The sequence below is a fragment of the Colius striatus genome, chromosome 17, assembly GCF_028858725.1.
Source record: "Colius striatus isolate bColStr4 chromosome 17, bColStr4.1.hap1, whole genome shotgun sequence".
Lineage (NCBI taxonomy): Eukaryota > Metazoa > Chordata > Aves > Coliiformes > Coliidae > Colius > Colius striatus.
Genome location: NC_084775.1, coordinates 5,984,398 through 6,012,282, shown reverse-complemented (window position 1 = coordinate 6,012,282; position 27,885 = coordinate 5,984,398). Strand labels below are relative to the sequence as shown.

The following is a 27,885-nucleotide window of genomic DNA, read 5'->3' as shown; positions in this document are numbered from 1 at the left end:
GTGTTTGATGTGGGCTGAAAAGGAGGAGTGTGGCTACTGCTGCCTGTCCCCCTCTCCCATTCAGCTCCTTTCTTGGCTCTTTCTCCTATTGCTCCTTGCCCCACTCTGCAGGGGCTCTCACTTGCCCCTTCGTGAGCTGGGGGGATGCAGGGGTGGTGAGGCACCTCCAGGCCCCGCAGCCATGGGGGCAGCAGGAGGGAGAGGGAGACCCTGCCACAGGCTCAGTGGCTTGCAGTGACTCCTTCCTGCAGCAAGGACTTGCCTCCAAGCCCCAGTGCAGGTGCTGGAGGCGCTCTGCTGAAGCCCTTCTCCCCAGCCCAGCCCAGCCCAGCCCAGCCCAGCCCAGCCCAGCCTTCCCTCTCCCAGGGACATCCAGGCTCCAAATCATTTCAGCGTGCATATTTATCGCTTTTCCCCCGCAAGACATGTATTTAAATGTACTTTTGGTAAACATAACCACAGGAGATGCGACTATGTGCTGGGGAAGCATAAATAACTCCACACAGATGGACACACACACACAGACAGCAAACACAGACACGTTCACCAAGGGAAACAAAGAAGTGCAGAGAATGCCCTGAGGCTGCCACCGGTCCCAATGGCTTTGCTCTCGTCCACCAAGCCAAGAGGATTCCTCCTGCTCTTGCTTTGCAGCAGCTGGTGGGAGAATAAAGCTGAGGAGGAGGAGTCTAAAGTTGCAAATTTCCCATGAAAGCATCATGGCAAGTCCTGGCTCTGCAGTTTCCTGCAATCATCTCCAAGGAATGATTCCAGTTGTAGGAAGTTGCAAATCTTTCACAGTGTGAAAGGGTGGAGGGGCACGGGGACCATCATGAGGGAGGAGCAAGCAGGTCATCTTGCAATGTCCCAATTGCAGCCAGCCGATAAACCTTCCTGTGGGAACATTGGGGCTAGATGCTCCACCTAGGTCCTCTTCTGCCCTCTCTAAGGTGCTGATTCTTCTTTAGCTGAGAATAATCTTCAACGGGACATCATGCGAACGAACTCTGCAACCAACAAGACAAGACAGCCCTGAAGCAGAAGGTATCCCTGGTCCCCAGCCCAGCTCTCCTTCCTGGGGACAACACGCAGCCAGGGAACCCAGAGTCACGACCACCAGGTCTGTGTCTGCATGCCTGGGCCTTGTGTTAGATACAGCGATACGATCCCACTACCAGGTCAGTCCATTGCCTCAGACTCCTTCCCAGTGCACAGTTTTGTTTGCACAAGCAGCTCCTCGTCAAACACCATGGCAAAGCATTGTCTCCCTTCACTGTAGCTTCAGGGAACCTTAATTTACAGCCTTGGGAACACAGTAGGATTTCTTAGTAAGCTTGTCACTTCAAAGAGGCACCAGTGTGGGAAAGCATTGGTGTTTTAGAAGGTGTCAGCATTTTTTTAGAGAAGAGTTTCCTTTGCTGGACTTCTTGTTTTTAAAGACACAGGTTGACTGTAAGGATACCCTGGATTTGTTTCTTCACCACCCTGCAGTTTGTAGAGTCAATTACAACTGTTCAAATTGAGTGTGAATGCCATTAGGTACAAGTGTGTTTGCATTCTGCACTTGAATTGCTGAGGAACTAATGATTCTGCAAGAGGAGGACAGTGGAAATTACCTCCTTGACTTCTCCTTTCCCATTGATGGAGCTGTCCTTTGACAACTAAAGTAGTAACTCACAGAGAAAATGATACTGCAGTAGCATTTCATGTATTTTAGCTGTCTAATATAATTTAGCTATGGGAAACAAGGAGAGCTACTGTCATGTAATCAGCCAGTGCATTAGAACAACTGCAGCTACCAGATACTTTCTAGAGAGCCACTTCTAGGGTTTTAGCCTTCTCAAAGTCCTCAGAAACTTCAGTAATCCTGAGGACTGAGACTCCTTGTCGTGTAAGAGACCCAGGAATGACCCTGGGCCAAAAAAATTACAGAAACTGTATTTTAATTCTATAGCTCCTGTGCTTCACCCTTACTGCAGAGAGACTTCTGGGTTTGCACTAGGAAAACAAGCAGCCTGCCACGCTCTTACACCTTCCAGCTCTTATATCTGCTTAGCTGTCTGATATCACCTGCTTCATTTGCCAGAAAGCCTGAACTCTATTAATATTGCTTGTGCCATGGCTAATGGCTAGGATAGTAGCTTAACCACTCGGATTCTTCCAAGTCCTTCTGGCATGAAAACTGAGAGAAAAGAATGAATTATCTCTAGGATTTAACATGACACCTCCAGATCAGATATCTGCAGTCTTAGTGAGCACATCTGGCATGCGTCCATCTTGTGACATAAAGGCACAGAAACAAATTCTCTATAAACCCAGGTAACAAAGTGAGCCAGAGGAAATGGAAGGTGCAATGCATTCTCCAAACCAATCCAGCCTCTTCACAGGTCCTGCAATAGATTTAGCATAACAGGCAAAGCCCCATCAAAAGGAGCATGGCACAGCACGTGTGCACCAGAATCTGCTTCTCTGTGACAGGGAACATTATGGAGACCCAGCTAAAACTGAGGTGCATCAAGAGAAGACACACAAATGAACACTTCAGCTGAGGAATTTCCTCTCTGGGACAATGTTTTCCACTTTCCTCAGCTGACTGAGAAAAAAAAATCTTGTTTGATTTTTCCTCCATACTTCAGATAGCTGAGCCCTGAGCACACAAATCTTCCCTCCCACTTCTGTCTCTGAGCTGAAACTCTGACTCAGGCCAGAGCAGATGGACAGGGAGTGTTTGCCCCTTCTCACCTTCAAAGTCAACACGCCCGTCTCCGTTCAGATCCACGTCCCGGATGATCTCTTCGATATCTCGATGGCCCACCTGCTGCCCTAGGAGCTTCTTCATGGCTTCTCGCAGCTCGCTGGTGCTGATCTCCCCATCACCATTGGTGTCAAACTGCAAGCACATAAAAAACACCAGCAGGGGAAATACAGTCACTGGAACTGGATCTTGCTCTGGGTTGGATTTATCCAGTCCTGTTCCTGAGTGCCCTATTTTTCCTGCGTTCATGTCCCTCCTTTTCCTCCTTCGGCTGCCTTTGGTCTGTCTTTTTCCTCAGAAATTGTTTTTAACTGCTGTGTCTGCACCAGCTTTCCTTTTCCTTGTCTCAAGGGTTCCCTTATCTTAGTAACTTTCTCTGCTTCTCCTTGTTCCATGCCTGTCTTGGCTCTTTCTCTGTCTTCTACTGTGCTGCTCTCTCCTCCTTCTTTTCCCTACTGGGTCTTCTCTCTTTCCTGTCTCCTGTTGCTCACCTTTCTGCAGGGCACGCGGTAGGGAGCACTCACCTCTCTGAAGGCGTCACGGAGCTCTTTTACACCAATCATGTCTGCAGTTTCTGCTAGCAGCTTTGGGCCCATCAGCTCAACAAAATCTTCAAAATCCACATGGCCACCCACTTGGGACAAGATGAAAGACTGTGTGTCAGAACTCCATACGTTAGCCAAGCCCAGCACTCACTTTGCACTTCTGCATGGCCCAGAGAGGGCTTAATTCTCCAGGAGGAAAAGCACAGAAGGTGCAGGACAGTGGAAGGAAAAGCAGAGGTGGTTTGACACTGCCTTTTTATCTTCTGGGGTGTGGGCTAGGTAGCTAGTCCATCCCAGGCTGCCAGAGACTGTCACATCCTTATGGCATCATGTACCAGGTATCAGAGGCTTGCTCATTCCAGTGCTTATTGCAACCCTCTGCTGTGCCTGTGCCAAAGGATACAGCAAGGGCATAGCATGGTGCTCCTGCCTGGCCTGGGCAGTGTGCTGCAGCAGCGGTGGAGTCTTGCTCCATTAGCATTAGTGGCTAATGTATGATCAACAGTTTATTCATTGTATTTGTCCTTTTTCTTGTTTGTTCCCAATCTGAAAGCTGGCAGTAATGTTCTCAAATTCCTAAGCACTTCTGTGCCAGGGTTATCAGCTACTTTCTTCTGTGACTGGTTCTGTACATCACAACTGTTTTCCTTCCCTTGACCAAGGAACTTGTCCTTCTTAAATCATCATGTGTCAGAAAAAACATGCACTAAATATCCTTTTCCCCACCTGGCTGAGGGTAATACCTTGCACAGGCAACAAAAAATGATGGTGAAAGACAAGGGGCACACACACAGTTGCAGTGAATCAGATGCATTTTCACATGTTCCAGCACACCTGACAGTGCCAGGCCAGCTCGCTCACAGCCCACCCCCAGGCACACAGCAGATCCACAAACCACCAACACGGAGGGAAGGGCTCATCCATCATCCATCTGACCAAAGCATCTCCATCTTTCCAGGCTCTTTGTTCAGCCTGACATCATTTGACAACAGTTTCAATATGACAACACCCACAGCCTGTGCACTGATGTCTAACTGCCCAGATCAAGGGCAGTTTTATACCTGACAACATAAACATGAAGTACAGCCCTTCCACTCGCTGTTCCCATACAGCGCAGTCCACACTGTCCCTTTGATAAGCAAGAAACAAAGACGTCAACTTCTAGGGACATCACAGCAGAGATGATAGGGAGTGAAAATGAGAACCAAAAGAAGAGGGGAGGGAATCCAAAGGAAAAAAAGACAGCAGGAGATTGAGAGCCTGAGGCAATGATGCAGGGCACACAGCAACAGGAAGGTACAGCTTGGCAGAAATTACTCACGGTTCATGTTGATCTGCTGAGAGAGCTCTATCAGCTCCATTTCAGTCGGCATGTAGCCCATGGTTCGCATGCAGTTCCCCAGGTCCCTGCAGTTAATAAATCCATCCTTGTCTTTATCAAACTCCTTAAATGCTTCTCTTAATTCTGCGGGAGTGGATCCAAAAAGAACAACATTGTCAGTGACAGCTTGAAATACCTTCTCCAATAAACCTCCCCAGGACTGGTTGCCCTTTATGAGGCCAGATTCCCTAAGATAGTCCATATTTTCCCAGCACATCTCCCTCCAAAGAGGCAATGACTGGCTCTTCTGCCAGCAGCCCAGCTGACCCATTCCTAACAGGAAAGCTGGACTACAAGTGTCACAAACTAATCATTGCTAAACTACACACGCTAAAGAAACTGGAACTAGTAAGTTTTCCCAACTTTTAGCCCTGCACTAGATCATATATCCCTCCCTGGAGCCATACTACTGTGTCATGCTCTACAAGACTTTCTGTGGGAGCCAGGGTGCATGGCAGTTCCCTGACAGCAAATATCCCACTACTTTACTTATCCTTCCACCCTGCAGAAGCTGGAATGGATGCAAAATTCTTCACAGTCAGCACTCCTGCAGTTTTACATACTATTTCTTTTGCTGGGATTTCTAGGAATTATTCCAGTAAACCTCTCCCTTGATTTGCCCCAAATAATTTTTACAAAACCACAGAATGCTAAGGGTTGGAAGGGACCTTGAAAGATCATCCAGTCTAACTCCCCTGCCAGAGCAGGACCACCTAGAGTAGATCATATAGGAACTCATTCAGGTGGGTTTGGAATGTCTCCAGAGAAAAAGGCTCAACAACCCATCTGGGCAGCCCCTTCCAGTGCACAATCACAGTGAAGAAGTTTTTCCTTATGTTTCTTTGGAACCTCTTATGTTCTAGCTTGTACTCATTGCCCCTTGGGCCAGCCAGAAGGTTTTATCTGGGCAAGGAGTGACAGAAGGAGTGACAAATTTTACCTTCAATTTCTTCCGGACGCAGCTCTCTATCCTGCAAAAAGAGAACACACTATGTTAAAGCTGTTTGACTGCCAAAGACATAGTTTCAGAATAGCGCTTGTTGGTGCAAACAGTTCTGGGACAAGCCAGAAAGTGAGAGAAGAATCAAGAAGGTGATGACATGTTTAATACCATCTACCTAGGAAGGCTTCCCAGCTCTTCTCCCCAGTGCAAGGGATGTTTGCCTGCATGTTTTTCTCTGGAAGCCCCTCTCCCTCTCATCTGCAGTACAAGGGGATGATAGGTGCTCCTCCAAAACAGAAGAGACCCAGGCCAGCACAGCAATACGTGTGGTCTCCCCATGTGGTTCTATAAGCACCTTTGTAAAGCTCATAATTCATTCTCCAGCACAAAGTCCTGGAGCAGAGCCTGTCCCTGCAGCAGTTAAGATCTCTAGAGCTCTGATTGCATCTCCTACCGCAGCTCCTGCTGACACAACCAGATCAAAACAGCTGGAAGCAGTCCCTGTAAGCAGCAGGTCTATAACATCATCTGCTTGGATCACACTGCTTGATCCCTGTCTTCTGGCAGGACAGCGACAGCCACAAGCTCTCTTACAGCCAGTATCCCAGAGTCATCTCCTACAGTCGGTCTTCACAAAAAGGTAGGAACTTCCCCCCAGCCTCAACTCCATACACAAGCATTTTGAAACCAGGCATGAAGGCAGACACACAACATATACATCATCAAGGTCATCTACAAACAAAACAGGACAAGGATTCACCATGTTCAGGAAACACTGCAACTTCAAACATCCAATTTGAATTTCTCGGAAGAAGGGGAAGGATACAAAAGAGTATAGGAAAATTCCAACACTGCACCAGGAAGAAGAGATGAGCATGGAAATGCACTGCTTTCTGGTTTAAATGCCCTTTCTAATTCCTCTCATGGCTCCCAGGCAAATCCAAAACATCTGAGAATTTGGAAACACAGAACACCATCTCTTTCGTCGCCTCACTCTCAGCTTTTCCCCTCAACCACGGGGAGTTTCTCCTTGCCTTCCAGGTGTCCTCCAGCCTCACCACACGTCATTGGAGACGGTGCCCTTGATCAGCTTGAGAAGGATGATTCTTTGCTATTTAACCACAGGCTTCTCTGGAAACTTTAATGGCAGCTGCTCAGAGTGCATAGCAAACTAGGACACACACTGGTTTACGTCTGTGCAAAAATGGGCTGTGCCAGAGAAATGACCAGCTTGCCACTCATAACCTTCCCAGAGGCATCTCTGTGCTGGATGGAACTGTGGGAGCATGCTGGCTCTGCTGTTTCATCCTTCACAGACCTGGTATTTTCAAACATGTCATCCCATTTGTTCTGCTTTCATCAACACCAAGTCATAAAACAATTCAAACTCCCTAGATCGGATGTAGGAGGCATTATTGCCCTCCTGCCTTAGATAAAACAGCAGATGAAAACCACCCATGATCAGCACCAACATCCTGTGAGCCTCATTCCAGAGCTCATAAATGCTGATCCCTGGCACCACTGCGGCGTGCCAACGGCTGCTGGGCACAGCAGCGGATGCCAGGGTGTGATCACCAGCAGCACAGAGGGTGCAAAGGCTGCCACGACTCACCCGCAGCCACTGCTCCCGTGAGACTGGCTGGGGTAGGACCCAGGCCTTCCTCCAGCGCACTTGTCACAAGACCATCCTTCTCCCTCACTGAAGACCACGTTGCAACCGACATGACTGACACATGTCAGAAGTGGGGCTTCAGCACCAGCTCTGATTTTGCACACCAAGGCATTTGCGTTTGCAGGGCTCTGAGCATATCTTTGCACGTGCAGATTCTACCATCAGAGAGCCACAGGCTGCGAATGCAAGAGCAGGGGGAGGGTTTATGTCCCTCCAAAAATCTGACTCAAGTGATAACTAACATCATGATGAGATTTTCTGGTTTAAATTTGAAAGAAAATTCCCTAAAATGATAAAGGAAGAAAATTGCATGGGGAGAAATGGGCTGAATCACTCTAGTGCTTGTGTAGCACATATGGAAAGAGGAATAAAACTGTTCAGAGAGTTTAGATCCTAGATATGAGCAGAGGTGACCCTCAGAGAGTCCATTATATGTAATGGTCTTAGCCTCATTTGTTTCCCTTCTATTCACAATAAATCTTGTTGCTCTAGAGAGTCAGTACAAGTAAAGCTGTTTATCAGATGCACTTATTCTACATCAGGGTAGTTAGAGACATCACTAATCCTATTTTGGAGACTTCTTTGGGTACTGTGAGTTTCCACAGACTAAGCAGGATTGATACCTGTCCAGCTGTGAGCCTTGCACTAGGGAGTTGGACCTGTCTGCTATGATGTGTGCCTCTGTGTGAGGCCAGCAAGTGTGCTCATGTGAGGATATTATCGTTTGTGTATTAGTGAACTGGCACAAGGAATATGTGATTGCTTAGTGGCTGGAGGTTAGGAACAACAAAAGCCCTTTGACCAATAATGACAAATAACAACTCTTTTGGGAGTTGTTGGTTGAAGAAGAGGTTTCAAAAATAAAAATCTAGTTGTCTTCTACAACTAGCTGTAGATGGCCATGTCAATGCACAAGTGAAAGACACAGAGGCAAGAAAGCTCTGACCCTCAGGTAATTGAGCTTTGTTTCAACACAAGAATATGCAACATACTGGGTGAATATCTGACAACGCACATATTCACTTATACACACCCACAAAAAGTGTGTTAATAGTATGTTTGTGTATGTCTTTAAATTCATCTTCTTGTAGGAATCAAACATTTATGTACAAAAATACGTTTCACTTCCTGTAAAGATACATTACTGGGCTATATATCTATGTATAGTCAACATGTCCAGGTGTGTACCCTTAAATACAAATGTGTGTTTTTATTGTTTCTGTATAAATGCATACATCAGATGCAGATGAACACACAGAAATAGATGTGACTGAACAGGTAGATGTGGTGTTGCTACTGATCCCTCCACGCGTATGGGCAATAGCATTTGGTAGTCTGCCACTATTTGCAAACATGAGGACAGGCTTGGATTATGGTTTATTTGGCTTGGATTGCTGCAGTGTCAGGCTGGGTATGACAGTGTATAAGAGATTGCCTTTGGGTATCTGTGAGGAGGCAGGCTTATGCTTATTTCTGCTGGTACTGTGAGCTGATAGGAACAGTGTCAAGTATGGACATCTCTGTGGGACAGCTTGTTCCCAATAAGGGTGCCCTGATTTGCATTTAAATGGCTATTTAGGCCTTAAATGCTAAGATGAGCCTCTGGGACTGAGATGTGGACATCTTGCTGGAATAACAGCTTTGAAAACCACACTCCTCCTGAGTCAATATGATTTTGTAAGTCCTGAAGTCCTAAGTCCTTCTCCTGAGTCCATAGGACTATGTCTATCCAAGCCTCTCAAGAGTAGGCTTGGATCTATCTTCTGCAGCTGCATTTTAAGAATCCCTCTTCCCTGGTGTTTAGGCACAGGAATATCCCTGCACATCCTCCAGGTTAAGACATTTGCCTGTGATTATATTTGCACTTGGAGCTGGAGCTGGGATGCTGGAGACCCAGGGCTAAGGGTTCCAGAGCCCCAGGCAGCCAGAGCATGCGGCCAGCACCGCACCCCTGGCTCGGTCCACGTGCCTTTGTGCGTGTCTCGCCCGGCTGGGTGCAACTTACGTACAGGCTGCCTGTTCTCTGCGAAGCCCTTCCGCAGGAAGATGCATGCTGGCCCCAGCAGGTTGTGCATGACGGCGCAGTTCTGGGCCAGCACCATGAGCGGACCCTGGTACTCGCAAGCCGACGGCCCCTCTTCGCTCGTCTGGACAGCCTTATAGCACGTCTTCTCCTCATGGCGGATCTTCCCAGCCAACCAGCAGCAAGCAAACAACACAACAGAGGATGTTACCTCCCCGTCTCGCCCAGCTGTTCCTCTGAAGTTTTACTGAACTGCCTCGCAGAGACATTATTGCTACATTTCCTTCATCTGGTGCACACCGGGTCCCCCCAACCGGTCTGTTAGCATTTGTACAGAAGCAATCAGTCCAGCAGTTCACTTTGAAAAGCTGACAGAAGTATAACCCACCACGGGAGTTTCACTTTGAAAAGACATCAAACTCAGCACTGCTCACATCTACCCAGACACAGCCCAAAGGGCCACGCTCTCACTATCCGCCCCAGAGTTAACAGTCCCTCGAATGAGCTGTAAAAGACGAGCACGCCCCAACCTAACAGTACGTGTGCCAGCTTGAGCCCGGGGCAAAGCTGCTGACCGAGCTGTGTCAGGCAGGGCATACCCAGGAGACCAGGCAGAGCCTGCACAGACACTGCACAAGGCTCCAAGTTACACTTCAGCAACACAGCATCACAAGCTTCATAATATTATTAGAAAGCCATTTACAGCATCAAGTGGCTCTGCCAACTGCAGGCTCGCTGTCCCATGCCACTTCTAATTAGTTACACCCTCAGGGTCTCAGGCAGTTACTGCACTGGCCTCTTCTAATCACTGACAGTCCCAAAGTGGAGATCAGGCACAGGCACAATTTTGCCTGTTTGCATTTGCACGTTTTCCTAAGTGCACACGTCCTGCTAAGCTAGGGCTCCAGAACAGAATCCAGCACTGGATTTTGTAAGGAGGCACTGCTTTCCTTTTATAGAAATGCATTTCCCTGGCTCTGCAAGAAAACTCTTATCCTGATATTCCCATGCAGCTATAAAAAGCCAGCACAACCCACAGGACCCTTAGTTTTATAGAATAAACATTAATCATACATCAGATTCCTCTTCAGGAATGATTCCACTTTTCCAGACGGTGCTCCCAGGGGTGATCAGAGAAGCTCAGTCAATTGTCATTGTCTCTATTAACCCTTTCCTTAAAGCCTGAGGTGCTTTTCAGGCTAAGGACTTGACACACACACACGACCCATTCACATTAGTCCGAGACACTTGCTGTGTCTGCCACATGCTGTTACATTGCACACATGGTTTGTAGTTCACCTTTTTGTACAGTCTTACATCAATCTGCTCATGTCATGTGAATATCAAACACCAAACAAAAAAACCCCAACTTAAAAAGCAAGCCATGGAAAAAGAAAATGATGAAACAGAAAAGCATTTTCGTTGCAGTCATGGATGAGGAAGGAATCTGTCTCTGAATAACTCTGACACATAGGACATTTGTCCTTAAAAACCTGAAAGATGAGCATCCATCCACAAATGGCATATTACTAGCTCAGCTAAATGTCAAAGCATCTGTGCTGAACTGCAATAGCTTAGTGATCTCAGTGCAATGTATTTTCAAAATTATCAGCTTTATTTCCTGCCACATTTTGCAGTTGAATATTCCAAATAATATGAATCACTTAAAATAGCCCACATCAGTTCTGTGTTTAACTCCAGTGAAGCCACGTGAAAGGCTGAAGGCCCCACAGCTCCTAATCCTTGTTTGCTGACCCTTCCAATCAATAGAGTTTATTACCATGCCACAGAGCTGTACCACAGAACGGTCATCCCATTATTTTCCTGTGTGGATGGAGATTGCTAGTTTGGTGAAACAGTTGCCAAGAGCCACCAAGGATCCTGATCAAACACCCCACTGCAGTGCCAGGACTAGGTGCATGGCATAGCAAGACCTGACAGGAGCTCCCTGCCTGGCTTTGCTGCTGCAGGCAGGATTTATGGCATTTGATGTTCCCTTTCCCAGCAGCCTCCCAGATTTCTCCTGCAAGTATCCCCACAAGTTCCCTCCACCACATTCCTCCTACATCCCAGCAGAGCCAGGAAGGGAGCTGTGACATGGGTACAGGGCAAAGCAACATCAGCTGCCTCATAAAAGAGAAACAGCAGCATGCACTGTAAGGAAAATGCAAGGATGGAACTGGGGAGTTCAGGCTTTCCCTGTCCCTTCCCCAAGCAAAGCACTACTGCCCTTCCTGTCTGTGCTCAGCCCTTGGTTGTGTCAGACCAATATACCGTGGAGAGGGAAGAGGCCAGGCTGATTCAGAGATGGCCATAGTGATGGTGAGCTTGGATGCCAAACGTTTTTCTTTCTGCACAGTAGATGCACAACAGGATCCACTTTGTTTTCCTGCCTGAGTATCAGATGGACTTTGCAGAGCAGAAATCCTTGAGGGACATCATAATCCCAAGTGCACTGCCTCCCTGGGGAAAGGCAGCCAGGGTGGCTGCTGGGATCACTGGGGGGGACACTGACAGTGGGAAAGGGAAGCTGCCAACAGCAGATATTGTAGAGACAAAGCCTCAGCACTGACACCTGAACAGGGTATCCCTGGTAAGCCAGTCCCAGAACAAGCCAGCCAGTGCCTGCAGGTGACTCCCAAATTCTGAGCTGAAAGCATGGATTCAAGAGATCGGTCTATCATCCAAGTTCAGTTTTCATACACATCATCTACAGTCCCTCCTCTCCACCATTTCAGCAAAATGAGCTTGCCCAAGGTTAAATCTGAGAAAAAAAAAGGCCAGGATTGTAAAACAGCCAAGTGAAGTTGTGCAATGTTAAGACTGATCTGCAAAGTCTCCACTCTAACGATGTGTGTCATGAGCAAAAGAAAGACAGAGCCACAGGACCTGTCAGGATGAGCACCCAAGGCCTCAGTTCACAGCTATCTGGAGCGACATCTGAGAAATTCTCTAATTCAGCTTTGCAACTTTCTCTCTTTAGTCCTGCCATCCCAGCCCTTCTAACTAGGCACATGAAATACATTTTTTGAGCAGCTTTTAGGAATAAAAACATAAATTACCTAAAAGACTGACGACACAGAGCTTAGAAGTTCTTGAATCTATTTTGATTCAAGCAGCCTGGTCACAGGTCAGACTTTAATTGCAATCGCTTTGATCACGTTGAGCACAGCTGCAGCCAACTCCTTTTATTGCAAGTTGCAGGCAACCTAGAAGCAACCAAGTTGGTTTTTCATATGTGCAACATTGGGTGAACTTCAACTCCTTCTGCCTCTCCCTGAAGGACACTCTGACCTAGGGACTGGCCTCAGCACTGCCTAATTGCTTGATGAATTTCCCCTTTGTGTATCCCAGCTTCCCCGCAGCAGCACTTTGCCATTGCTGGCTCTGTTTACAGCAGTTGAGATAACAAGCAAACTGTGTTTATACACAGAAGAAACAAATCTCTGGCCAGAAGAAACTCCCTGCTAGGGGGCCCTCTCCCCAGCAGCTCCCTCCCAGCTCGGTCTCTTGAGTGGAGCATCATGACCACAGTGGTGTTTGACTGTCAGCGAGGTCTCTGCAGAAGTAGCTCCTCACTGCAATACTTTAGATGCTTAGCATAGCTTTTGTATTTACAAGGGGTGAACTGCATAGCTTTTTGCTGAGTTATGAGATTTGTAGCAGTGCTGAGAACTGTGTGGCTGACAGGTACACAGTGCTGTAAGACCTTCCTCAGTCAAATGAGAGATATTTCTGGGGCACGTCATTCCCATTTCAATCTAGTTCCTAACAGCAGAAGTGTTCCTTAATTGAACTTGTCCTGGGATTGCTGTAAAACCTCATCACAGAGCAGACGACAGGCTGAAGCCTGACAGGTACACATGGCAGATTGCAAATGAAGTCCAGCTGGGCTGGTCCAAGCATGCAGACACAGGGGCTGTGCTCACGTGCAACACGATGCATGAACACGCAGCCAGGGCCTGAGTATCTGCTCACAAACAGAGGCATTGACAAACTCATCACAGAGAAAAACATATTTCTGTACCCAAACACATACCAACAAAACTAGAGGCATGCATAGGCAAGGATGGATACACCTAAAAGCACAGGTGTGTCTACATACAGACTGCTGTGACAACCACGAGCAGGTATAGACACACACAGGGCTGTACAAGCAGGGACCCCCGTACACTCACAACAACCGTGGCATGCCTGTTCACACACCGCAGGGTGTGTACGTAAGAGCTAAGGACACACAGATACTTCAGATGGGCTCACTAGGTGTGCATACGCTTACACACCAACAGGAATACGTACAGACACATACCCATTCACATGTACAGGAATTCATGTCCCTACAGAAAACAAGACACACAACTAGACTCATGCAGATACCTCTGAACTGAAGCACGTGCCCACACAAACTCTCACACACGCACGTACTTTCAGATGCCTGTACAAAAGATGTGTGCCAGCACACTGCACAGCGACAAGCACAAGCCTGCACGTACCCAGAGCACAGCCATCCACACACGTGAGCGGGACACACGCCTACCCCTGTGCATGCAGACACACACGTTGATTTACACACACATTGATTTACACATACGTTGCGGCTCTCAGCATCCCGGGCTCTAACGGCTGCACTTACATGAGCAGCTCTTACAAAAAAGTCTGGTGAAGAGAGCTGAACTCTTCACACGTATCTCTGTGCCTCTCCCACCTCCCATACCCCTCTGCCCACAACGTCACCCATCCCAAGAAGCAGGGCTGGAAACGCACAATGCACTTGGATTCAGGGAACATACCTTTTTTGAGAGGTTTCTCAGTGGAGACTTCACACAGTTGCCCATAATATGTTGAGTCTGCCTTTCCGGTGGACTTGGTTATAAAGGAACAGAAGCAATTGATCCCATTAAAGGTATTCCTTGGGAGCAAAGCAAGAAAGGCAGCGCAAGGCAAATCCAAACAGCTACTGGCTGCTGGGTTTTCCCTCTTCAGGGAGCTTTTTCTCTCTCTGCCTCTCTCTCTCCGTGTTTTTACTTTATGTTCACTTTCTTGAAGAGATGAAGCAGGAAGGAGAGGGAGGGGAGAGAAACAGACAGAAAGAGAGGGAGAGAGAGGGAGAGAGAGAGTGAGAAGGGGAGAGAGAGGGAGGCGGATGTATAATCTACATCAGATTAATGTTCAAATCCCTCCCACCCCCCTCAATCTGCAGGCAAGATTGTTTCACTCATAGGAGAGAGCTGATTCGGGAGAATTAAAACAGAGGCACCGCAAGAACTGATTTCAATGATGAGTTCAGTGAATCCAGCTAGTTTGGGTCCACGCAGCCTCTGAACATCGCATCCCTACCCACCCCCCTTCTAACTCCTCTCAGCTTTTCAATCACCAGAGAGCTAGGCTGGCCAGAAGGCAATCCACTTAGGGGCTTGGAGCAGAGTCCAGAGCTCATTTCGGAGCAGAAATGGACCATTTATCCGGGTGGGACCTGCTTCAGCTTATAAATACCAGCAGACCTAGAAGTCCCTCATTCTTTTCCTGCCACAGTGGAAGCAAGCCCGGAGGCAGCGGCCCAGGGACCCTACAACACCATCAGCTTCAGGACGGTAAATTTAACCACAAGGGAGAGACCTTGAGCCAGTCTTGTGGCAAAGTTTTTCCAGCTTTCTGCAGGTAGAAATCAAGTACTGGCTCACCTGCACAAGTCAGCTAAGGATGGGCTCATATCTGCTAAATCTGAACAACCCCAGGCTAGATAATGGGAAACAAAGAATTTGGATGCCAGATCCATCCATTCCATTTCCAAACACTCAAGTTTTGGAATAAATAAGAAGCTCCTAAAACTAGAGCCATCTCTGAGCTCTGGACTTCGGGCCTGTTGTGGCAACTGTATATTCTCTGAAAGAAAAGGGATGGGTCCCCAACACACATTTCTCTGATCTCAGGCTGAGCATGATTATTCAGCCTGAAAAGAGAATAAAATTGCATTAAAAACTCACCATCACACCCAGGCAACAGGATCTGAACAGGATAGTGAATGTACCTTTAGCTATGAAGCCACCACAGCTGCAGCTCCACAGTGGTAAGAGGCCATGGCACGAATAGCTATCTCCTTCAAGAACTGTGAAGACAAAGGTGACACTGATCCTATACCCCTGTCTGTGCAACAGGCTGGCTGGACACTGAGGTGTTCAGCTGAAAGATTTCACAACTTTCTTTGCAAGTATGGTCCAACCAAAAGGCTCTATAAATACCTAACCCATGGGCAAATACTTGCACCCCACACTCTTTTGTGCAGGACCTAAGGACTCATTCTCCTGGAAGCTCTAGGGCTGTAGGACAGAGAAAGATGAAATATCAATGTCATAACAAAGCAGGGGTTTCTCTGCTTCCACTCTGACGGTGGTCTGGCAAATTAAGTGTGATTGTAAGGTGGATCAACAGTTGCTTTACAGCTTAGATGCTTCTTCCACCTGATGAGATGAGTTTAGGAGTTCAACCATGAAAAGTCAACAGCTTCTCCAGTTCCAGTTGCAGCCAGAATTGCACGGCCATGTAGGATGGTGTTTCTTGCTCTTCCTTGTACTGACCACTTCACAAGACTAAAGGCAGTGGAAGAGCCTCCTTTCTGTGATGCCTTCTTCACTGCGTGGCCTGGGGAGAAGCTACACAAAGGTCCACAGGCCGTCCAAAGCCAGAAGCTGCAGTAGAAGACATCCTTTGTACCCAGGACAGACTGAGAGAGGGCCAGAGGGGATGGGGAAGCTCTGGTCTGAAAGACTTCCACATCAGAGCCCACCCATGGTGAGCTGAGAAGCAAAACTGTTCCTGAGCTGAGCCTGTCTCCTGCTGTCACAGTCTGAAGACCCCTGGCACTGGGGAAATACACAGTCACTCCCCAGGGCCTATTCCAGCCCTGGGCTTCACTGTGGGGGGACTTTGCAGAAGAATGCTGAAACTCCGGGCTCCTCTCAAGGCTGCCATCTTTAGCTTTATTTCTCTTTCCCCTCTTTAAAACAACTAATGGGAGCCTGATCTGCCCTCAGCCAAAGTACTGGTCGTTAATAATGTCCTCTGTCAGCTGGAGCCATTCCCCAGGCTCCTTGTTTATTGACAAAGTGCTTGTCTTCCTTGAGCAGAAGCTGCCACACAGCAAGTGAGGCGCCTGGGCTCCTTCCCGAGACAAACGACTCCAATTCCAGAGCAGAGAGGAGAGAGAATCAACTCCCTCCTGATAATGAATCTCCCTCTGACAGGCAGTGTGGAGGCCAGGAATGCCCTGCAATTGAGAAGCACCCAACTCCTGCATCTTCCTGGAGAGAGCAGAGCAAGGGAGTCGGTTATCTCCTGCCATGGGACAGCTTTGGAGGGAAGCCACTGTGCATGTCTTACAGAGCTCTGAAAGCCTCTCAACAAAAGTCAAGACAGCCATCCTCTAAATATTAGCTAGTACAAGGGCATGTGAAGCCAGCCACCATGGCACGCTGATGCTTTTTGCCTGCTCTCCTGCGTTTCTTCCCTGCAGTTGCAAGCAGCTGTAGGAAACATGCAGGGCAGAGTGAGAGGGCTGAGATCTGCTGCCAGGCTTGCCAATGATTTCACAATCCAGGAAGAAAAGAGGCGATGGGAGTCCACTTGCAAAGTCCTTCTACTCTGTAAGAACTCTGGCACTGCTGCAAGGGGCAGCCCATTGCAATCTAGCAGATAGACCCTGTTAACCTCTGAGGAGGAAAGTCACTCTCTACATTGCGGTCTTGTTCCCATCACCACCACTAGCAGCTTAGAGATAGGCAGGAAAGTGGAGTTGGCAGAAAGGTCATTAGAAGATTAGGTTAGAAGAAACATATTTTCTCCCTCCAACTAAGGCTGCTGTAAGAGAACAGGATGCTGAGAATAAGTGTGTCAAAAACATTTGTGTGTAGGTGCTGATCTGTGGGTATGCCTATATCTGGGGTAGTCAGTATGCGTGTGGGAGGGCTGCACATGCATGTATACTGGTTTTCCCACACTGTTCTTTGTGGCAATCACACTGTTCTTTTAAGGTCTGGGGCTCTGTTGTAAACTTTCTAAAATTGAGTAGGAGCTTTGTGAGATGTGAGCCTTGCCTATGTGCCTGCACCCCTTCCCCTCCCCTGAGGCCCAAGGTGGAGAGCAGAGACCTCAAGAGATGTGGTTTGGCACAGAGAGAGGTCTCAGCGCAGAGGAAAGAACCGTTTGGCACATTGACCAACCTGAGCACAGAGCAGGGAGGAGGCTGGGCAACTTGGCATTGAACTGGGAGTGATTTAGGTGGTTTAATATGTCTGAATTCTTTAAAAAGCAGCAGTGCTGTGCTTCAGGCTGGCACCTTTGGCAGATACGCTCATTTCATAGAAAAATGTTGGATCTCATCATAGCTAATCGTTTGGGAGCAAATATCCAACAGCCACAACAGAAAGAACAAAAGTCAATCTAAAACGTGGGATTGCTTATCCAACTTAGCTTTGCTTGGCAAAGATTTCCAGTGGTAGCATGGGTTTGTACAGGGAGACTGTGCAGATGCCAGGCCCATTTCAGTGCATGGTCCTTCACTGGAACGTTACATCAGATGGTTGTTTTCAACACCACACAAGCACTGCAACTGGGCAATGTCTGTAGGTAAGGGGGTTAATCTGAGGGGAGCATATAGTAAAGCAGAGAAAACTCATTCCTAGCATCTTTTCACTAAGTCCATAGTTTTGTCTAAGAGCCTATTGCATTATTTATATTTGTCCTTATAGGGCAAGAATTTTTGGTCTATTTTTAAATATCACAGAATGGAGAGTGCACATATTGATCAGTAGCTTTCAAATCTGCTCCCAGCCATCCTTTAGCTGGTGGCTATAGATCTGTATTTTACAAGAAATAACTCAGTCTTGTTTACCAGATGACCTCAGATGAGCCTAAGCATTTGGAATTGTTAACATCCTTCCATGGCCAGTGCTGTCAAAGGCCTCACTTCAAAGCTCCTGACTGCTGGAACGTGCACTGGCACTCCAAACTTCTGCAGCTGGCTTCCCATTCCTCTACATCAGGCTCCCAAAGTGTTTTTGCTGCACATTGAGTTGTGTCTCCTAACCTTGGATGATTCCATATTCCAGTCCGTCAAGTAGAGGTACATCTCAAGGGGAAGCACCAGCAGGTATTGGTGGATGCAGCCCAAATCCTCATCTAGGGGCAGGAATATTTCTGCAGAGAGTTTGGGAACTTTCTTTGCTGTCAGCTGTTCCAAGAAGAAAGTGTTGCTGACTGGTTGGACTCGATGATCTTAAAGGTCTTTTCCAACTGTAATGATTCTGTGATTCTATGACTCATGCTATGCACAATATTCTCCTCCATTAGAGCAATTGGATCACATTCAATCACAAACAACAGAAAGGTTATTAAAAAGACCAAGGATATTTTCCATCCCTCTCAAGGTAACAAAGCCTGGACTGTCAACTTCTGTTTAGAACAGCTTTGTCTGGAATTAGCCAGCTTTATTCTGCAATAGATGAAAAGAGGTGGAAACGTGCCATCTCCTGACATCTTCCATGCAGACCTGATCCACATATTTTGCACTGGCCCAATTTCCAAGCCCTTGTGCAGGAAATGTGTTGGCCAGAACACAATCTGCTGTGGATATTTTCTGTTTTCAAGATCATTGATGGTCTACAAAAAAGATAAGTACAAGCTTGACACCTCAGACACTGCTGTGGCAATTTCTCATGTACAGGCAGCACAAAGATTGTTTAAAACAAACCTTATGTGGTCCCTTCTCTTTGCTCAGGAATATGAGAATCGTGACTCTGCCTATCAGGGACTACTGCAAAAGCAGCAAATTTAGCCCTGGCTCCTCACCTCTTCCCAAATAAAAGGGGCAGGGTGTCAGCATTTGACTGGCACACTCAGGTGCTATAGAAAAAGTATGGCTGACTATTAGATGAGCAGAGGCTTGGAAACCAATACTAACCAAATGCTCCAAATCAACCCTGCAGCATTACTTGAGATTTACCACCATAAAACCAAGGTCTCCACTTTTATTGTGAGTAAGGATCTGATAGCACCTTTAGAAGGATCAAACTGCATATCTCAGTATGAGACCTCTGCTATATCTCAACACAGCTGGTCTAAAACAACCTAAACCCTTTTTGCACTATTTCAGCAGATGCAGGAAGGTTGCTGGTGGCCTTCTACTTCCTGCCTTCAACTGTTGTGACATGATGCCTCACAACATTACACAGTTGCCTGTTTCCTTCCAAGTGTAGAGAATGTATTTCATCTGTGTGGGATGGAGCAATGCTGTATATTCTTTCCAAAGACAGTTGCAAGGTGCAAATCACTCAAAGAGAGGAATGGGTGGAAGAAGTATTAGATTATTGCTAATGATTTCATTCATAGACAGTGTTGAGTTTGCAGTCTTACGCAGGTACAGAAAGCTACTAAAACCTGAGCTATGACTATATGAGCTATGGCAGCTTGGTTTTATTTCTAAGTAGGGCATTTGGTTGAAATTGGAAGATTACTGAAGTTCACGGGCACTGCTGTTGCTCTCTAAGGTCAGAGGAATGTCAGAGGATTATTGAAAGGGAGCCCAAAGTTAGCTAGGCATCTTTTACTGGATGCACACCATATAGCTGCTTGTTATTGGAAATCAATACCACTCATGGACTCATCAGGGAAAAACAGTTACCAAAGCTGCAATGCTACAGAGAACCACAGCTAATTCAGCTAACAAACCTGCAGCCCAGCCACTACATCTAAACCTAAACTCTTCCTTGACACTTTGTTCAAATCCAATATTGCATGAAACAAAAACCAAAGTGGTCTAGGTTGATGGAATGCATAGTGGGCTAATTTAAAAGATGATTAAGTTATTATTGAAATATTTTCTTCTCTCAAAGCATAAGCTGAATCTAACCAGGTCTGTGTATTGCAGTGCATTAGGTCATACTGCTGTCTATGTCATGAACAGAATATTTAATAACAACTTTTCCTTTAGCTTGGTTTTATTTTTTATGTCTTTCTCTATCCTTTTAAAACAGACCTGTGTAAAAAGTAAATAGCTGACAAAGATTAATGTTTGCTGGCAGACTCACTGCAGGCAGGAAACATCCATTGCCCCTCAGTGATTCCATACATCTGGCTCCTATCCCTCAAGCTCTTTATAAGCAGTAAATGTGATAATTCTTTTCTCCGAGTTGAGCAAGGGGTGAGATGAGTGCATATGCTCGAGCGGAACATTTTCCCAAGTCTGTGTCCATTAACCATAGATAACATGACATATACCTTGGAAGGCATGGCAGGTGTCAGCAGGCAGGGATGTACACATACACCCATCGTTTTAAGCACAGGAATGTACGTGCATGTAGAGAGGTGGTTGTGTTGCCACACCGACGATTTAGCAGGGGCTGCGAGCATACAAGCTGTGCGTGTACAGAGAAGACGTTTATATGAAGGCTCTTTATGTCAGGCTACATGCACGGACAGAGGCGGTGCCAACACATGCTGGGACGGGAAGCAGAGGCCGTACTAGCCTTACACTGGTACCCGGAGCCCTGCGAATACATGCCCGGCGACCAGCGAGACGCCCGGATCAGCTCTCGCTCATATCGTGGGAACCGCGGGGCTCTCCCCGAGTCTGACACACTCACCGCCCGACTCGGGGACCCGGCAGAGGCCAAGCGCCGGCTGCACGGGCAGGCACAGGGCGCCCTGGACGCACCGCGCCCGTGCCGAGGCGGGCCCGCCGGCCGGAGAAGGGCCGCGAGGAAGGAGGCGGCGGGGCCGGGCCGGGCCGCGCCGGCCGCAGCAGGGGGCGCCCTGGGGCCGCCGAGCAGAGCCGCGGCCGCCCCGCTGTCCCGGGGGCCCCGCGGGACGCTGCCCCGAGCCCTGCGGCGGCCACGACGGCTGTCCCGGCGAGCCCCGGCGAGCCCGTCGGCCGGGCACGGCAGCAACTCGGGGCGTACCGCCGGCTGCAGGAGTGGCCCCGGGGACACACTTCCCTCTCCGCGCTCTTGCAGCAACATTTTGGGGCCGGAACAAGCCTTCAGAGGTTCCATAAGAAGAGGAGAAAAAGTCGGGGGAGGATACAGCGCTTCTTCTGGGTTTTTTACCTCCTAACATGTGCACCCACGCTCCGCACCAGCAGGCTGAGACTGCGCGGTCGAATCTGCATCACTACGACGGTTGGTCATTTTGAGCCAGGAGTCTGTTCACTCTGAACTACCGTGCCAATTTAACACCGTAAATGAGTAGCTTTTTGAAACTGCCCTCAGCTTGCCACAAGCCCTGAAACGCAACGGCTTCCCCTGCAGAAGGCAGCAGGTGAGCCAGACCTTTTCCCTTTGCCATCCCACTGCACGACACGTGAAAGTTTCTGTCGCTGGTGTCACCACCCCGGCACAGCCCATCATGCTGCAGTCTCCTTCGCTAACACACTGGGGCAACTGAAAACTTCCATTTTCCATCAACTGCTCTCCCTTGGCTGGGCTGGCCAGGCTTCCCTGGCTCTGCGCTGGTGGAGCTCCAAGACAAAGTCTTGATGCAGTGACTGCTCTTGGGCAAAACTCCCATTAGAATCAGCTGAAGCCAGGGTGATTGGAGGGAACAAGGTCATCCTGCAGATGTAGAGACCAGAAGGGTGAGAAGCTGGACAGGGCACTTTTTTCTCTACCTGCTCCTGCTCGCTTAGAGGAAAATAGTCTTGACACCTGCTTCCCACACAGGCAGCCTGGGGACACATCCTGCCCTAAAACAGGGCCACGCCTGTCACTCCGGTTTACTGTAAGGTCCATTAAGAACTGTTAAGAAGAACTAAAGGCCGTAAGTAAAGGAAGAGTGAGCAGGATGAAAAAAGGAAAATGATACAGGAAAGGCAGAAATTTCCCTATTTTAATGGAAACATGGATGTTGAAATTAAAGAAGAAATGGGAGAGTGCAGATAGGAGAGGCTTTTAACTCCCTGTACAAATAGAAATACAAAAGCCCCTTTGGCCACAGCGCTAACAGCAGAAGCCTGTAAATATTTAATGATTCCCGACGGCATTGTTTGACCTCTCAGATCCCCATGCTACCAGAGGCAATTGACAGAAAACTGTTGGGGAATCACTTCGATGAAAAATTTAACAGTGAGGCAGGGTGTGAAAGCTAAACGGCTCTGAAAATGGTCAGGTCTCACATGGCAGGATCGCTTGCAAATTAATATTGCATAGCAAAGGCCCGGAAAAAGCTCTTCTTAAAGGTGCCAGCTAGGCTAACGCTGCAGCACGGGAGGAAGGAAGCGATGAGAACCGGTGGGTTTCAGTGCTGCAGTACCCATACAGCACTGTGCTGTGAGCCTGGTGCTGAGATGCTGCCACACTGTAGGTACTACTGCCACATCACCCCTGCCCTGGCAATCCTGCTACCACAAAACTGTTGTGTCAAGGTGTCTGCCACCACCACACTGCTGTCCCAGTCTCTCTGCTGTTGTTGCTACTGTTGTCACATTAACAAGCTGTGTCCTGCTGCCAGGCTGCCACCTCACCACCACCCCAGCTGCTGAAGGATCGCTGGTTCTCTGCTGTTAGGGATGTGCGACTGCTCAATGCTGCACAGTTGCTAAACTGTCTCCTGTAGCCATGCTATACACACTACATCATCCTATTCTGCTCTGCAGAGGTGACAACATGCTCCTTTCTGCTTCAGAACACACCTTCACCACTTGGTCACTCCAGCACTATCTTGCCACCAGGCCAAAATTATATGAAACACCCTTCCCATGCTCCCTTTTCTTGCCACATTCTCACTTGGCTGCATTATCACACACACATCCATTGCCAACTACATTTGTGAGTCACCGAGCCACCGCTGCTGCAGCGCCAGCACTGTCCCGCTACCACATGCACCGTACAGCCAGCCCATACTCACGCTGCACTGCTGTCACCAGGCCAGGCTGTAGCATTGCCCTTGTGCTAACTTACAGCTATGCCTCCCAAATTGCAGCATGGTGGTAACAGCTCACTCGCTGCCTTCTGGTACAACGGGATGGTGCTGTCAGGTCAGCACAGCCCTTGGCTACTATCACACCAGAGGTAATCACTGCTGTATAGAATAGCTCCCATCTGGAATATTGTATTACTACATCATTAGACTGCTAAACTCTTCTGTCAGGCTACAACATCACATAATTATCACACCCGTGCACTGCCAAACTCCTACCGCATGGCACCAGTATCACATCTCTGTTCTGCCACAGGATTGCGTTACCACACCACCGCATTGTCAGTGCTGTGTTCTCCAGGCGCTCGGTGCTGTGCGGCACTGCTTGCTAACCCGGTACAAACTCCACAGCAGAGTGCTTTCCTGCAGCTGCCTCACCGATCCAGTGTGCAAACATGTCATTAGACTGAGATGACATCCTGGCTTATACATCATTACCCTACTCTACAGTTGTTAATTCATGTACTACTCAATTACAAAATGGTAAAATGCCCCAAAAGAGTATTACTGCTTTATTATATTAGAACATCACTGCACCAGTGTAGCATAAGCCTAATTAATAAAATATCACTGCATCCTGTATCCTGTCAGTATCTTAGCATTCTCCTGGAGTACATAATCACAGTGCACTATATTGCTGTGCTGGTTATGTAAACACAGCACTTCTGCCTTCGCAACGTCTTTTTCCCTGCACAGCCACACAGCTGTCTTCCTCAGACACAACCCTGTAGTCCTGAACTGCTCCTTTTTGCTGTTACTGCAACAGTGACATCCTCTGTGAAGTCATCCCTGCAATCTTTTCTGCGTATCTGATCGTACCACTGTAGTGCTTGCATCTGCGACCACATCACTGCACCACTGTGGAACAACAGGGTGATGATGTTCCACATCTGTAGAGCTGAGACAAGATATACTGGTGGTGCTGGACCACAGCGCACTGCTGCTGCAGATAGGCATCACTGTGCTCCTCTCCTTCTGTGTACTGTAAAATTACTGTTTTAACTGTTTCACCGTGGGCTATGTGGGCTGGAGAGAAGTTCCTGCAATAAATAGTCTGTTGAGCTGTTGCTCTCTTCTAATTACAATGTGGAGCAGACTGATTGTTACAGCACCTGCAGCCTTATACAGCAATCCTGGACACTTCTGTGCCTACGACCCTGCTCCAGCCCAGGCTGAAGTCCTTGGCTATCTCAAAGCACCACTCACATTTTTACACAATGCTTATCATTTCTTTCTTCACTCACAGAAACAAAATTTCCATTGTTCAGTTCCATGAGAGAATTTATGTAATTCCTATCCTTGGGCCTTTACTCATCCCAAGATTTTGATATTGCTATGAAAAAAATCTTCACATACCTCTTCTTGTAACCAGTTCTTTGTGTATCCTATTACATAGTTTCCCTTCCTGTATCCACAAATCCCTTGTACAGCCCTACTACAGCGTGCTCCTAAAAAACAGTCCTAAAATCTCTACTAGATGGTTGTTCTCTCATAGTTACTTCAAACAAAGCAAGTGAGAGATGAATACAGCAAGAAATGAGAATAAGTAATATTATGCTCTAAAGGAAACGTGTTGCCATTTGTTTATAAGCAATGGTACAACGTACCTGGTGAAAAGATGAAAACTAGAACTGTATATGTCTCTTCTGTAAGGGGCATTGCCCAACACCACAACTACATTTCACTAAGTTTACAGCTTTCACTAGTGACTAACAACACTGCAATGGCAGCAGAGTGGGTAAAATAAAGATGCTGTTCAGGTAAGGACTTAGTTCAAAATGAGGGACATTTCTGTGAGTGGGAGCCCTGGCGTGGATTTGTTTGTATTTCTGACATTTTGGGGACATATAACTCCATAGACTCAAAACCTGTTCTCAGACACATCTCCACTTTCCTCAGAACTACAGGGATAGCACAAGCCAGAGCTGAGCTCATGGATTTCAAAGCCTTGTGCTGGAATATTGTTTTCTGTAACCTGCTTGAGCACCAAGCCGCTCACCAGGCCCTTCTTTATTAATGTTACAAAATTTTAATCTAGACTTCTGGTACATCCTTGGCACAGGGAGAGTAATATTCTGAGTTAAACATAAGCGTAACATTCATAGATAGCAGACTGTCAGTGAGGATGCAAAATTGTTGTGGAGAACAGATGTGCTTCAATTTTTCTCTGGAGAAGTCAAGATGAACAGAAATAGACAACACTTCCTGATGCTAGATTAAACAGACACCTCCTCCCACCCAACGACAAAAATTCTTCTAATTCTCTCCATAATACTAATTTGAATGAGCACCCCACAAAGCCTCCCAAACCTGCTTTAAAAATACCAAATGCTCCAACGACAGCAAACTGCACAAATCATGATTCTGATTTAATTGATCACTTCCAGGGCTGGAACTTCACTGCCCGGGCTACTGGCTTATACCTATAATTGTGCATCTGGGAGATTGCAGTTACATTAATCTTCCCGGAGATTACATCTCCCAGTAACCTCACTAAATGGCTCTAAAAGAAAATTTTGAGCCAGTCTCCCTCTGCCTGTTCATTTTTAGAGAGTAGCCCTGTTGGGTAATTTCACTACCAGAAGCAGCTAAAAGCGACAGCTTTGTACCAAAAGAGATTTCTAAACACCGAAAGCATCTGTTCCATCCTAACACAGTGACTGGGAAGGCTTCGGAACTGGGTCAGGTTTGGGTTTGGTTTTTTTCTTTTTTTTTTTTTTGTCGTCCTCCCCACTATCTTCTCCTGACAGCTTCTGCCATCAGAAACGATTCACAAGCTGATTGTACAGAAATGTACCATAAGGGGATGTAAACAAATACAGCAAAGCAAGGCGGGGAGCCAGAGAGATAGAATCTAATAAGTAAATACATTTTTTAAATCCGCTTCTCTGACTCTCACCCTCAGCAGGCAGAGCCACAACTTCCCCCGGCGACAGGCAAAGCACGGGCGCTTCCCCCGCTGGCACCGCCGAGAGCGCGCTGCGCAGCGGCCGCGGGGCGGGCGGGCTGCTCCGGCCCGTGCCCCCCCGGTGCGGAGCCCTCCTCGGTGCCGGCCCCGCAGCGCCCCGGCCGTGCCGCAGAGCCGGGACAAGTTCGGCAGTGGCGGCCAGGAAGCAGTGCATTTACAGCTGCGGGCTGCGCCCGAGGCACGGGGGGCTCCGGGAAGCGGAGACGAAGGTCCGTGAGCGGGCGGAGGAGGGTACGCGGAGGGTGGGCAGGGACGGAGGGAGAGAGGGGAGGAAGGGGCGAGAGGCGCTTTGCCCTTTACCTGGCCAAAGACCGAGCTGAGCATGGGATGCAGCTGGTGGAAGAGGGGGTCCGCCTCCACCGAACGATCGCTGCTGCTGGACTTGGTGGAGTACTTGCTGCTGGATTTGGACAGAGGTGAAGCGCCTTCCGAGAGCTTTAGGGACTCTCTGCTGGACCCCTGCCTGTGACTGAAGAAAAAGTCCTCCTCTGCCTCCTCCCCATCCCTGTCTGAGAGCTGATTCTGGTCCTGTGGATGACCGTGGCTGGCGTGCGGAGGGATGTGGTGGTGGTGCCTGGATGTCCGCGCCGGCTCCTTTCCGCTGCCTCTCCTTGGACCTCCTTCTGCCGTCTCCGGCTGGCTCTCCCCGCGTCCATGTGACAGCTTTCCCGCGCCCCTCGCTCCGTCCTCCCGGGCGCCCGGGTGGCAGAGCGGCCTGCGGGCACTGGGCTCCCCGGGGAGCGGCTCCTGGCTCTGCTCCCTCTCCGCCTGCCCGCCTTGTCCTCTGCCGTCCCGGGCACGGCTGCCGCGGGGCTGGGCGCCAGCTGCCCTCCGGCTCCCCGCCGCCTTCAGCAGCGAAGTGCGGGACTCGCTCTTCGCCATGGAGGAGCCGCTCATCGCGGGGCCGCTAGAGCCGCATCCCCGGCCGGGCGGAGCGCTGCCGCTGCGGGCAGGGCTGCGGCGCGCCGCTCACGGCATGTCCTGCGGAGACCCGCTTAAATCCCGCACCGCGGCCCATGTGACAGCGCAGACAAAGGCCGCGGCACGGGCGCTCCGGCGGGGGCTGGCGGGCACCGTCCCCCCGCCGGGGCTCCCCCCGCGCCGCCTCTCCAGGTGAGCCGGGGCCTCCCCCCGCCGGGGGCCGGCTCAGGCCGGGGCGCGCCGGGAGGAGAAGCGGCGCTGCCGCGGGGGTGCGGGCGGCGGCGGGCGGCGCTCCCGCAGCGCGGCGGGCGGGCAGGGCCCGACGGCCCCGGGCCCGGCGGGGAGGGGGAGCGCAGGGCCGCAGCCCCTCGGCGCGCCGGAGCCGTGGGAGCATCACCCCCGGCAGCGGCGGCGCGGATGGGGAGGGCGAGGGCGGCCTCCCTGGGGGTGGCGGGGCGGGGTGCGGGCAGGCCGGGCCGCCGAGGCTCCCGCAGCACCCAGGGAGGAGGTCAGTGCCTCCGAGGGCCGAGCCGGGGAGGTGAGCACTCCTGCCCCAGTGGGTGACTCGCCTGCCTCAACGGCCCTTTGGAGATGCCTGCGTCCCGGCACCGGGGGCCAAGAGGCTGCGGGAGCCCGGGCTCACCTGAGCACTCCTCCTGGGTTCTCAGCTTACTGAAACGGGACTGCGGTGGATACTGGCTCTATGGGTCAG

The 27,885-nt window shown here is 49.0% G+C and overlaps 1 protein-coding gene across 2 annotated transcripts; it reads right to left on the bottom strand.

Annotated features, from left to right (window-relative positions):
• Positions 1-423: 423 nt before the first annotated feature.
• CABP1 (calcium binding protein 1) lies at positions 424-27,149 on the bottom strand. 2 transcript variants are annotated; one of them, XM_010210280.2, is made up of 7 exons: positions 14,110-14,154; positions 9,306-9,482; positions 5,622-5,652; positions 4,622-4,765; positions 3,280-3,389; positions 2,743-2,890; positions 424-1,007 (listed from the first exon to the last, which is right to left on the bottom strand). In XM_010210280.2, exons 1-7 carry the CDS (start codon positions 14,152-14,154, stop codon positions 982-984), a joined length of 681 nt encoding a protein of 226 aa, XP_010208582.2. In that variant the 3' UTR covers positions 424-981. The 2 variants fall into 2 exon arrangements, with proteins under 2 accessions (XP_010208582.2, XP_061866013.1); XM_062010029.1 differs by lacking the exons at positions 9,306-9,482; positions 14,110-14,154 and adding an exon at positions 26,553-27,149.
• Between the last annotated feature and the right edge of the window lie 736 nt (positions 27,150-27,885).